The sequence below is a fragment of the Saccostrea echinata genome, unplaced genomic scaffold, assembly GCF_033153115.1.
Source record: "Saccostrea echinata isolate AGI-Se365-2 ecotype Australia unplaced genomic scaffold, CSIRO_AGI_Sech_v1 ptg000054l, whole genome shotgun sequence".
Lineage (NCBI taxonomy): Eukaryota > Metazoa > Mollusca > Bivalvia > Ostreida > Ostreidae > Saccostrea > Saccostrea echinata.
Window position 1 is genome coordinate 32,082,933 of NW_026889803.1, and position 14,227 is coordinate 32,097,159.

A 14,227-nucleotide genomic window follows, 5' to 3' on the forward strand; every position below is an offset into this window, starting at 1 on the left:
CAACTATCGTTGATGCCCTGTCATACTCTACTAACTAGACAGTGATTCCTTAAAGGTAAGAAACTAATTTATAGACCTAGTAGAATGACAAGTTTATATCTTTTAATTTCATATTATGTTTTGAATCTAAAGGAAATGAAAAGTAAAAAGCTGTAATGTTAATACATTGAAAACAAGTTTCTAATAAACATGTTTTAATGTGCACTAAGGTGTAAAATTGATAAATATTTATATCCTTAAAGCAGTCTGTAATTTTTAACCCAAAGACTTAATAATTAATTATTAAGCGTTTAATCCTGAATTAATCAGTTGGTGGAAATGTAATTGTATCTACAAGTAAAATTGTTTTTCATTGTAGTATTTTGCACATCTTATGTCAGTATGAGAATAAAGTTTGTCATTGTCAATTGTATATGCTTAAATTAGAAAAGAAAAGAATGTTTAAGGTTCTATCTAAATAGGTATATCAGTGTTAATTTTCTTTTACTTCCTTTCAGATCAAGTTATCTTTTCTCATGGTGCGCCATACCCATGAAGATGTTGACCAGATGTTCTCCAGATTGTCTGTACATTTATCTAGGATGGCAGTACCAACTCTCTCAAGACTCCAGGAATTGGTGCAGGAAGCATACAGTCCTATACCAACAGTACACCACCTTGACAATCTTTGGGATTACAGGCAGCTGGGGATCCAGGCACCTGTCTATTTGAATGGCCACAGCACCCCCCCCCCCCCCCCCCACACACACACTTTTAGATTTACAAAGGTCAGAGATGATGTCCAGATGTCGTATAAGGAATGGCCACTGAAGTCCACCGCCTACCAATCGATTACAGTCAATGACCTGGCTAAGGCATTTGATGGTGAACCATATCCCATTCAGCAAGTCACAGACAAAGGGGAGAGGGTGTTTGTTGCGATGGAAGAAGATCTGAGGAAATGGAGAGATGGTGGAAAGCTCAGTGATGGCCATGTGAGCTGGTGGCGGGAACACCTTCAGAGGGAAAGAAGATTTCCTATCCCAAGGATCCCAAGGATCCCAAGGGCCAGCTCCTTTGAACCTCATTTGAGAGTCTACGAGAACACTGTTTCACTGCCTGCTATAGAGGTTCTAGACAACCATATTTCCAGTTTCAGGAAACAGCTGTCACAGGTATGTTAGTTGTGTTTTTCGTTCTTATTATGTAGTTTGTTTGGGTATATGGATAATTCAGTTCTTACAACCAGCATTTAAGTATCATTGCAAGGTAATGATTAATTTTATCTAAAATGATCTCATTAAATTTAGAAAAGAAAGAGAAAATAACTTGCATAATTGTCTGCATCACACATTTTGCTTCAGGCTTGATGAAGGAAAAATGAAAAGAGGCCAACTTTAATATGTTCAGTTAGAGCTGAATGAAAGAAATATCTTCATTTTTATTAATTTGTTTTTCTTACATTTGTAGAAAAAAGTTTTGAAGAGACGAAGATGAAGATCAAGCGTTATCGTGCCATGAGGCTGATTGTGAACAATTAGCTCTGAGACAAGAAATGGCTTTCTTAAGATACTTATTTAAGAAAAACGTTGTTAAAATTTTTGTCAACTTTTGATTGAAAACTTTTTGAAAATGAATTGATGTTAAATATTTTTGCATAAGTTGTTGAATATAACAATACATCTCTTGTATATATCTTATATATATTTAAGTGTATATTGAACATGCATTTATAAAGAGGGAAAAAGGGGGAAGGATCTCCTTGAGATTTTCAGTCATTATGTTTAAGCAACAACAGATGACCTTTGACACCCCTTTCACTATTTTTTCAGGGCTCTTCTAAAATATAATTTGTATTGCTATGCAAGTTAAATATTTTTTAGTCAAATTTTCATTCTATACATGAACTCCATCTCTTTTAAATTCCTAGATTTGTCATTGTTGAAATAAATCATTAACATTAGCTGGAAAGAGATCCGATGTAAATAGCCTATTTGTGTCCCTTAGCTTGATCATAATGAATGGTAGAATTGCATGATTATACTAAAAAGGCTAATGAATGTTCTGTATAATTTAATTTTTTAAATAATATAATTTTGTATGTCAGCTGAAGATCTGAAAATTTGTATTTTGAGAATCAAATCTACTTCATGGCATTATACAACCTATTACATGTATACTGATTTAAGCCGGTTATAAGCTACTGAAAGAAAAATTGATAACTTAGTATTATCAGCTCCTTCAATCACTATACATATGAACATACAAATGTTAAGGTTTTCCACGAAAAAGTACATGCTTTTCAAGCATATTTTGAAGTTGCAAATATATGATAGATATGTGAGGAAAATGGCATGAAGATATTTCCAAGCTCACCTGAGGCAAAAGCTTAAGTGAACTTTACCGATTGAAGGTTTTTTGCATCCCTTTGTTGTCTGTACACTTTTCAAATTCTTCTCATGAATCATTATGGCCAATCTTGCCACAAGGCTTCCTTAGGTGAAGGAGATTCAAGTTTGTTAAGAGGAAGGGTCGCACTCTTTTTCAAGGGAGATAATTAAGAATTGGTGGAAAAAATAATGTCATCTTTTAAAATCTCATCATGCAACCATGTATTGGGCCAGAAAATATGATACTTATATGTAAGCTTTATTAATAATGTAGGTTTAAGTTTGTGCAAATCATGATCCCCAGGAGTAGAGTGGGACAAGAATTGGCAATCAAAGTTATACATGGGAATTTAAAGGATGAATCTTTAATTAGAACAACAAAGCCATATAATTAGGCATATTTATATGGAAGCTTCCTCAGGTAGTGTTAATTCAACAGCACAACTGACATTCAAATTTAGGAAAAATCTTTTTTAAAAACAAAAAAGCCATGGTTAGTTATGCTCACATGGAACCATCCTAAGGCAGTGTCAATTTACTTTTGTTTAAGTCAAGATTCCCTCCCCTGCCCCTTATATTAGTCTTGGTGGCGAGGGGGGACCACATATATTTAAACTTTTCAATACTGCATTGATTTCTGCTTTTCTCCGACCAATGCAATGTGAGCGATGTGGCCCATAGAGCTCTCATCATCAAAAGGCAAATATGCAAGGTCATTGTAGATCTAATTTGTACATTTTTAGAGCTATAACATTCCCTGGCATTCATGATACAGTGTATACTTGATTCAGATGCCTTTTTTTCAAGAAATTGCTATCCAGTGAGAATCCAGTATGTCATTCCTATGACCTGTTCTCATTCATGTTTTGTAATAATTACACTGTGGACTCTAATGTGTTCCATCAGACATCCTAAAAAATGTTTTATCATTGTGATAAAAAGATGCATGGCTCCAATTATTTGATTTGCAGACGCATTTGAAACCCCCTCATGATATATAATATTCCTGAATTACACATAGTTGAGAACGTTTTATATTTCATTAAACATTCTGAATGAATAAGGACCGTTTTCCATTGTAGCTGACATAAACATTTTATTTTTGAATATATCATTTTTTATAGTTGAATTTTATTGTCACTACCTTAAAAACTAAGATTGAAACATATGATTTTTTTGTATTTTAAACTTTTGTTACAAATGATGCATCTTTGTTTGTTAAATATGTTACATGTGTCTCTGTGGTGATTTGAAATCAATGATATTCTATTTAATATCATAAATTTTAAAATTCAATGAAATAATTATTTGATTGGTTATTTTTTTAAAGATATTTCATTTAAATTGACTCAGATAATCTACAGGAGCATTATCTGTGAAAGTGATGGCAAACTAATTTTTTTTTCTTCAAAACCTCCAAATTGCAAGGGAATATAAATGTTAAAATTGCTGACTGCATTTAGTTAAGGCCATCTTTGAAAAATTGTTTGGTTGCTCTCTTCTGATCGACTGACTAAAAATGACCCAATTCAAACCTTTTTTAACCTCCAGGAAGCAAAATAATTGTTGCATTCTGGAAAATTTTGATAGATTTTGAAAATTCAGCATCGATGTTGAAGTTTTCTAGGAAAAAAAACTTTTTCAACTATCTACTGACCCACTTTTTTCATCATAAGTTTTGAGAGGGCAATCAAACATTATTGAAAGCTGGCCTAACCTAATTTAACTGCTCTAGATTAATGAAAAGCTCGATGCATAAAACTGCGGGGAAAAAATCATAAATTAAACAAGATGTGTTTGTGAAACACTGATGCCCCCGTATGGCAGCTTATGGCGAAGGTTAAAGTTCCTTAAATGCAAGTCAAAATCCAGGCCAAAAGATAAACAATGTTGGTATTCAAAGAAAGGCCTTGTCTCGAGGAATTTACCTGTGAAATTTGAAAGCCCTAGCTGCAACTGTTCAAAAGTTATGATGAAGGTTAAAGTCTTTTAAAAGTTAGTAAAATGTCAAGGTCAAGGTCAAAATTGTTGGTATCTAAAGGAAGGTCTTGTCACAAGAATTACATATGTGAAGTATGAAAGCCCTAGCACCAACCATTCAAAAGTTATGGCCAAGGTTAAAGTTTTTTGAAAATAGGTCAAATCCTATGTCAAGGTCAAAGTGGTTGGTATCCAAAGGAAGGTCTTGTCACAAGGATTTCATATGTGAAGTATGAAAGCCCTAGCATCAACCATTCAAAAGTGTTGGCCAAGGTTAAAATTTTTCAAAAGTAGTTCAAACTCCTATGTCAAGGTCAAAGGGTCAAAGAGGTTGAAATCCAAAGGAAGGTCTTGTCACAGGGAAAACACATGTGAAGTTTGAAACCACAAGCACCAACTGTTCAAAAGTTATGGCCAAGGTTAAAGTCTCATAAAATTTTGCAAAAGTGGGTCAAACTCCAAGGTCAAAAGGTCAAATATGATGGTATCCAAAGAATGGTCTTGTCACGAGGAATACACATATGAAATATGAAAGTCATGGCTCCAACCAATCAAAAGTTATGGGTAAGGTTAAAGTTGACAACAGACAGACAAACAAACAAGCAGACAAACGGACAAACAGACAGACAGGACCAAAACAATATACCCCCGGGATCTTTCGATCCGGGGGCATAAATATGGTCCAGTAGTTTAAATTGGCTCAAAATTGTTTTTACACACATTCCATTCTTTTTCAGAGTTGAGCAGTTAAGAGCTTTGTATTGATAAGTATCCTTCAGCACAATATTTCGATTTTATATGACATAATTAGATATTAATAGAAATGTAATTTTACTCTTCAGCAAGCATGAAAATACACTGTTTACATGTACTAAATACATAATGTATTTAAAAAAAAACTTTCTTCATTATTGTTTGCATTCAGTGGTATTTTTACCCGTATTAATATTCACAGCATTAAAACAAAATATTTTAGTTTCTTCTCAATTTGTATCCGTGCATAACTTTTTGTTCCGATCGGGTTCGAAATTCAAAAAATGGAGACATGTGGCTGTGGTCAAGCCTGGACAGCATGAACTAGCATTTCTACTGACCACTAGGGGGAGGCAAAGAACGATAACTCCAAATCAGCGGAAGTTGTCTCCTGAAGAGTGTGTCCGTGCAATCAGAAATACGCGCCACTTCGTTGTTCGTGTTTTGTAAAACAGGACGTTATCTGGTATATGACATTGTCTTTATAAGTGAAATTAATTTTCTGTAGGTATTTTGTGTTATAATTCTATTATATTTTTACCGTTTATTTCATTAGATTAAATGTAAATTAATTTTTAAAATACGTGTCTAAAATGCAGGAGACAAGAAAATATTTATTTGCACATGTTCTTCTGCTTGCTTCAACTTGCATCATCCATTAATAATTAGGGAAATGTTTACAAAGGTTATGTGAAAAATCACAAGTTATATAAATGAAGCAATTTTTGTCACTATTTTTTTTTGAAATATTGAAGTGGTTTTTTGTTGTTATAATTACCCCCCTTTGCAATCAGCTGTTTATAGTTTGTTTCAATTATATCACATGTAATTTTGACATGCAAGTGTAGAAAAATTGGTACAATACATATATATATATGTAATTAATATATTTCTAATCTGAGTTACATTAATAGTATTGATATTTGTAACAATTGTTATCATATAGCAATTATAGTTAAAACACTAGAAACTCATTACTAGTAATGAGAAGGTCTTCCGTTATACTACTTCCTGTTTGCATCAACATGTCTTTTCCAACGTCGGTATTAGCCTAAAACTTATGTAGAAACAAAATAACTTTAAAAAATTACTTTTTTGCTTCGTTTCCTGTCGCGACCGGAAGTAATGACGACACACGATTTTTACACGATGCAAATGAACTGATGACTGACTATAAGTCCTGAAATTTTTAGACTTCAGTCTATTATAATTATTGTTGCCGAACAATTGTGAGAACAAATTCTAATTTTGAGGACAGGAAAACACACGACCGGAAGTGAACTGAATAAAAATCTCTGAATTTTCTCTTGACTTTTGCAGTATCTACAACATATGTAAAAAACATTTCAAATACTTATATATAAGTGATATTTATGAGAAAGTTAAACCACGAAATAACGTAGTTTATCTCTTAAAACCCGGAAGTTTAAAGTTTTTGTTTCCGGTAGAATCTAACATATTTCAAAACAGCGAAAGAGAAGCAATAAAGTGATGCAAGTTTTAATTTTAAAAAGAAAAGTTGAAATTTTTGATTTCTTTGCTCACTTCCTGTGACGACCGGAAGTGACGGCTTACAAGTTTAACCCTATATGTTTTGCCCACTTACCAAGGTTTATTACTCCTATAAGTTTAGTGTCTTAATCTCATGTCGTTTCTGAGATCTCCTTGAAATAAGTTTTCATTTTGAGGACAAGAAAACACGCGACCGGAAGTGAATTTTACTAAGATATTTCACGCCACTCTAGACATCTGCAGCCTCAACAACATATATAAAAATCATTCAAAGAACTATATCTATAGGCGATATGTATGGGCAAATTATATACCCTATTATGTAGTTTTTCTCTTATAACCGGAAGTTGTCGTTTTTTGTTTCTGGTGAGACCAACACATTTCGTAACTCTAAAAAAGATACAATTATATGATGCAAGTCTTATTCCAAAAAAGAAAATATGAAATTTTTAATTTATTTGATCACTTCCTGTGACGACCGGAAGTGACGACTGACGCTCTTAACCCAAATGGTTTTGTCTACTCCTAAAGGTCTAATACTCCTATAAATTTAAACGCGCGACCGGAAGTGAATTTTACAAAGATATTTAACGTTCTAGACATTTGCAGTCTTGATAAAATATTCAAATATCAGTCCAAATACATTATCTACAAAAAATATTTATGGGAAAGTAAAATACTCAAATTATGCAGTTTTTCGCTTTTAGCCGGAAGTTGACGTTTTTTGTTTCCGGTGGGACCAACATATTTCGAAACTACGAATAAGATGCAATAATATGATGCAAAAAAAGATTCAAAAAAGAAAATTTGAAATTTTCGATTTCTTTGATCACTTCCTGTGACGACCGGAAGTGACGGCTAAAGCTCTTAACCCAAATGGATTTGCCTACTCCTCAAGATCTATTATTCAGATAAGTTTGGTGTCTTAATCTCTTACCGTTTCTGAGATATGACTCGGACAAAATATTTCTGAAAAAAGCGGAAATCGGACATAACTGACGACCGGAGGTGAATTTTGAAAAAAATGAAAGATACATTTGTAGGTAATTCTTTTCTCTATTATCCCTGAAAATTTCAAGAAAATCCGTCCAGCTATCTCTGAGAAATCGTGAAAACAAGAAAGGGAAAAAAATAATAATAATAAAAAGACTAGAAACTCATTACTAGTAATGAGAAGGTCTTCCGTTATACTACTTCCTGTTTGCATGAACATGTCTTTTTCCAACGTCGGTATTAGACTAAATCTTATGTAGAAACAAAATAACTTAAAAAAATACTTTTTTGCTTCGTTTCCTGTCACGACTGGAAGTAATGACGACACGCGATTTTTACACGAAGCAAATGAACTGATGACTGACTATAAATCCTCAAAGTTTTAGACTTCAGTCTTTTACTGTTGCCGAACAATTGTGAGAACATATTCTAATTTTGAAGACAGGAAAACACACGACCGGAAGTGAACTGAATAAAAATCTCTGAATTTTCTCTTGACTTTTGCAGTATCTACAGCATATGTAAAAAACATTTCAAATACTTATCTATAAGTGATATTTATGAGAAAGTTAAACCACGAAATAACGTAGTTTATCTCTTAAAACCGGAAGTCTAAAGTTTTTTTCCCGGTGGAATCTAACATACTTCAAAACAGCGAAAGGGAAGCAATAAAGTGATGAAAGTTTTAATTTTAAAAAAGAAAAGTTGAAATTTTTGATTTCTTCGATCACTTCCTGTGATCACCGGAAGTGACGACTGACGCTTTTAACCCTATGTGGTTTGCCTTCTCACCAAGTTGTATTACTGCTATAAGTTTGGTGTCTTACTTTCATGCCGTTTCCGAGATCTCGCTGAAATAACTTTTCATTTTGAGGACAAGAAAACACGCGACCGGAAGTGAATTTTACTAAAATATTTCACATCACTCTAGACATCTGCAGTCTGAATAACATATATAAAAATCATTTAGAGAACTCTATCTATAGGCGATATGTATGGGAAAATTAAATACCCTATTATGTAGTTTTTCTCTTATAACCGGAAGTTGTCGTTTTTTTGTTTCCGGTGGGACCAACACATATCGTAACTGTGAAAAAGATACAATAATATGATGCAAGTCTTATTCCAAAAGAGAAAAGTTGAAATTTTTGATTTCTTTGATCACTTCCTGTGACGACCGGAAGTGACGACTGACGCTCTTTACCCAAATGGTTTTGTCTACTTCTCAAGGTCTAATACTCCTATAAGTTTGGTGTCTAAATCTCTTACTGTTTCTGAGATATCACTGGGACAAGTTCTCATTTTGTGGACACTTAAACGCGCGACCGGAAGTGAATTTTACAAAGATATTTGACGTTACTCTAGACATTTGCAGTCTTGATAACATATTTAAAAATCAGTTCAAATACATTGTCTATAAAAAATATTTATGGGAAAGTAAAATACTCAAATTATGCAGTATTTCGCTTATAGCCGGAAGTTGACGTTTTTGTTTCCGGTGGGACCAACATATTTCGAAACTACAAATAAGATGCAATAATGTGATGCAAAAAAAAATTCAAAAAAGAAAAGTTGAAATTTTCGATTTCTTTGATCACTTCCTGTGACAACCGGAAGTGACGGCTGACGCTCTTAACCCAAACGGATTTGCCTACTTCTCAAGATCTATTACTCATATAAGTTTGGTGTCTTAATATCTTACCGTTTCTGAGATATGACTCGGACAAAATATTTTGAAAAAAACGGAAATCGGACATATCTGACGACCGGAAGTGAATTTTGAAAAAATGAAAAAAACTCCTGGGGGTATTTTCATTTTCTATCATCCCTGAAAATTTCAAAAAAATCCGTCCAGCCATCTCTGAGAAATCGCCCCGAAAAGAAAAGGGGAAAAAAAAATAATAATAAAGAAGAAACAGTAGAATCACTATAAGGTCTTCCGTCTAAAGCGGAAGACCTTAAAAAAGAAGAAACAGTAGAATCACTATAAGGTCTTCCGTCTGAAACGGAAGACCTTAATTAATATTTATTTTTCAATGAATGATATTAATAACTTTTATTATATCATAAAGTGCAGGCATATTGTGATTGTATTGTGAGTTATGTATTTTTTTTTATTTTGTGTAGGGAAGGCATATTTACTTGCATCGACAGACTGTGTCAGTGCCATATATGTTGAAAAGGTATTTATATTTTATAAATATTCCATTTATTAATGTGTTTGCATTCTGTGCACAAATTCATCATTTAAGAAGAAGTATTTTGTTTTCATCATGTCATTGTCTGCCACTTTCTCCTCTTTCCCTTCATGTTTTCCATGAGATATAGTTAGAGAATCTATGATAAAAAGTTATTTTCTCAGTCTATTTACAGAATAATAATATTTTATATTAAGATATGGAAAATTATACTTATCGTTTGCAGTATATATGGTAAATATTATTCTAACAACAAATTGTGACTCACAAACATAATTTTAAACAGTGACATTCAGAACATATTCAACAAAGTACAAGGAAATTCAATAGCATTTCATTAAGAAATTTGTAAATTCCTTCAAATAGAAAAGGAACTAATTAATCCAAACAGCCTACACACCAAAGCTAAGCGCACTGTAAATGAAATTTAAAAACTTAGTAAATTTGCCAACAAGGAAAAGTATTTACAAAAATTAAAATCAGAATTCATTTTGCCATCTCTCAAAAGAAAAGAAATCGATAATGTTCAACAGAAAAATAAAACACAAGAGATTGATTCCGATTCCTGTGCTGGTTGTGACCAGCTGCGTACAGGTAATTATAAAAAGAAATTATCAAAAAAGGTCAGAAATACTAAAGTAAAAGTACTGAATCAAAAAATAAAAAAAGACACAAACTTACTATTCAAAGATTGCAGGCCACTATCAGCAGCCTCCAAGTTAAATTAAAAGAGAATATGTCTTCCAAAGATAAATTAGAAAAAAATACTAGTACATCTACTATTGGCACCCAGTGTAACACATCGAAATCATATATAGATGATCTGAAAGAAGAAATTGCAAATTTATATTCAAGTTAAGTTTGGAAGATCAGGCTTCTGAAGACTATGAAAAGCAGAATACATTACATTTAAGAAACCCCCAATGTAGAGGCAATCCCTATGATTTTAAATTGAGAAAAATATTGTATGAATTTAGAAGCCGGAATATTCCGGTCCAACACATAAATCTGATTATTAAAGAAGTTGATATGAACATAGAAGAGTTGCCACATCCATCAACAGCTGCAAAGCTAAGTAGTGAGCTAGGCATATTAAGTCGTAGTCATATTATTTCTGAAATAAAAAAATTTAGATAACGATTCATAGGGATGCTACTACCAAAAAAGGAAGGCATGATTATGGAGTGAAAATTTCTACAAGTGACAAAACTTTTACAGCTGGGTTGAGGGAGGTGATATATGGCAAAGCAGAAACTTATGTTAGTTGTGTTAAAGAAATTTTTACTGATGCTTGTCATGATTCTGAAATTGACAATTTTAATATAATTTCAAATGTTTCTAATTTTATGACAGATAGGAGTGCTACAGAACAAAAGCTCAATAATATATTGGAGGATGAAAAAAAGTGCATTTCCAACAATGATACTTTTATAAATTCTTTTAAATGCTCTGTACATCCACTTTTGCAATTTTCAGATGTTTGTGAAAAAGAGATTTGTAGATTAGAAAATGATTTTAAAATCAAATTTGATATAAATAAGAATGAGAGTGCAACCCTGTGTTTGTTGCGTTCCGTTTCAAAGTTGTTTTTTAAAGATGGATATGGTGACCCAGTACATGCTCCAACATATTTGAAAGCTAAATTGAATTTTTCAACGGTACCAATTATGAATTGTAGGGGAAACAGATTTAATACACTGTTTTTTAATGCAGCAGGAACATTTTATTTTCATAAGCAACTTTTACAGTACTTGAAAGGATCAAAGAGTTCTTTAAATTTTACTCAAAGTTATATTTTGTACAGCTCTTGCATAGAGCAGTATTTTATGTATTGTACGTGCATTAGGAATTCTGAATGTACTTTTTACCAAACCATATTGGAATTCTGCAGAAGTTTCGAATTCTGCAATTGAAATGGGGAGTGTCTACAAAAGAGTTGTCGACTTTCTTGACACGTGTCTCCAGAATCCTGATCTTCTTTTACATAATAAAATATCCTTGTTCTGTGGACCATATCTTTATCATGAGGCTTCCTCATATCTTTTTTTACCACATGCAAATGATGACGCTACGTCTCATGTTTTAGAGTGTCTCTGTGTTGATTTAAAAGATAAATGTGTCCAACTTTTTAGGGATTTTTTAATTGGTAGTAAATTTTATGATCCACCGAAAGATATTCTTTTAAACAGCCAATCATGTCCACCAAACAATATTAATGTAGAAAGACTTATGGCTAAATTAGATGACAGTCTTGTCAAAGCCTCTAACAACGATGTTAATACGATGGAAGGCATCATCATGTTCAAAAATAATAAAATTTCTGAATGGCTTAATTCAAAATCTCAAGAAGAACAGATTGCATTAATAACAAAAGCCAGGAAAAGAAATACAAAGGCTTTAAAAGAGTGAAGGAAAGAAAATCTGATTTATTCAAGAAACATCTACAACAAATAAGAGAGAGAGAAAAATGTATATTAATGAAAAACCAGAAGAGAGAAGAACAACTAAATTGTGCTATTGAAAAAAATAATTCTCATGGTCTATGGAGTGAAAGGAATCGGGTTCAAAAAGAATTAGAAAAACTTCCTACTAAAAAAGAAAAGTTGTCTGCCATGAAAGAACAAACTAATTTATTAAAAACTGTTTTTGTTGTAAATCCTTCAGACAAACATCTAACATCAATAAAAATAAAAAAAAAAATCATGACCTGGAAACTCTTACCACTAATTTCCTCACTTTAATGGAAAAAAACTATTACAAGAACTTCTGAGTCTGTGAAGGAGACAACCCTTAAACCTCTGGAAATGATAGGGAAACATTTTAAACACATGTGGACAGACCAGGGTCAGGACACCCTGTGGGAAGGAAAAATTGTTTCCTACAAGGATGGAATATTTAAAGTACATCTATATGAATATATTTTGTGTTTTTCCCACTTCCCATCTAATATTGTTCTTTAACAATATTATAAATTAAAGTATTCAGTTTTTTTTTGTATGGGGACCATAACAGCATCTTTTCTTGCATTCTTTTCTACAAAAAAGGTGCTTGCTGATTATAATACAATTATATTTTACATTAATTATTAATTAATTTAAGTATCTGTGATCAAAGTTTGTCTGGAATATGCATATTTTTAAATATGTATATACCTGTATGTCTGTTGTAAAGTAAACAGTACTATTAAAACAAAGTTTAGGACGTATTAGGTAGAAATGATCATCATGTCCATCTGTCTGATTGTATGAGCAGTTTCTTACATATGAACTATAAAATCATAATGGGAAAACATTACAAGCTCTTACTTGACATATAATAAAAAAGATTTATGTCAGTGGCTACTACCTTAACAGTACTTTCCAAGGTGAGCGAGTGGTTCATTGTCCTTTGTTAATGCATATTAATTAAATATAAAGCAATTAATGTTAAAACATTAAGTGTTGCACTAAATCACTGTCTTGTTCATGTGCACCTCAAATTTGCATTAACCATTCTGTGTGCTTATGTAGTGTAAATTTACTTTGTTTTCATTGATCATCATATTAAATTGAATTTCTGTTGTGCATTAAATTGTGCAAGTTTAAATGTGCCCCCCCCTCTCTCTCTCTATATATATATACAGGGTTATTTTCACCCTTTCACATTTTGCCCCGTTTTAAATTTGCCCACATGTTAGTAGGGTGAAAGGGGCGAAAATGAAAGGGGTGCAAAAATTTCCCTATATCCAGTATTCAAGTAAGCATTAATGATATATTCGACATTTTATAGGTAAAATATTGGGAAAATTGTGAATCCCTATCAGATCCAGAGGGTGAAGAGGACATCTATGAATTAACTGAACAAGAAATATTAGCTGATATAAAAGAAGGAAATCTTACCTTCACAGGTATTTATTACATTCAAAATGAAAACATTTCATTCTCAATAAGATAATAGAATGTGATCATATAATATTAACATTTTAATTTTCGTTTGTATAACTTGACTGCAATTTCTTCATCTTATATTTCTATTTCTTACAGACTCAGAAACCACAAAACCTTCATCAGTGCTGGATCATTCCTACTCATTACAAAATTAAGTATTGATTAAATTCCATAGAATTATGTTAGAAAACAAACTTGGAAAGTTTTTTTCTAAAAGATAAGAGCCGCCAATAGATCACAGAAGCTGTGTACCAGTTGTGCTGTCTGATAGTAAAGGCAACTGGCTGAAAAGGGTTGTATTACACAGTACCGAAAAAGAAATTATATGGTGGTCAAAAAGTGGTGCAAAGATAGAAGATAGCACAGAGTGGTTAAAAAGAAATATAACAGAAAAGGTAAAACGTCATGGCAACATATGGTTGTATGTTTGGTTAGGCACTTGTAACTTAACTTCTAAAAATAAACAGTACATGTATATATCTCTTACTTCTAATAC

At 32.4% G+C, this 14,227-nt stretch overlaps 1 protein-coding gene across 1 annotated transcript; it reads left to right on the forward strand.

Annotated features, from left to right (window-relative positions):
- The first annotated feature begins 512 nt into the window (after nucleotides 1–512).
- Nucleotides 513–13,886, forward strand: LOC133171939 (uncharacterized). Its single transcript, XM_061306730.1, has 3 exons — nucleotides 513–1,154; nucleotides 13,574–13,691; nucleotides 13,828–13,886. Exons 1-3 carry the CDS (start codon nucleotides 516–518, stop codon nucleotides 13,884–13,886), a joined length of 816 nt encoding a protein of 271 aa, XP_061162714.1. The 5' UTR covers nucleotides 513–515.
- Nucleotides 13,887–14,227: the final 341 nt, after the last annotated feature.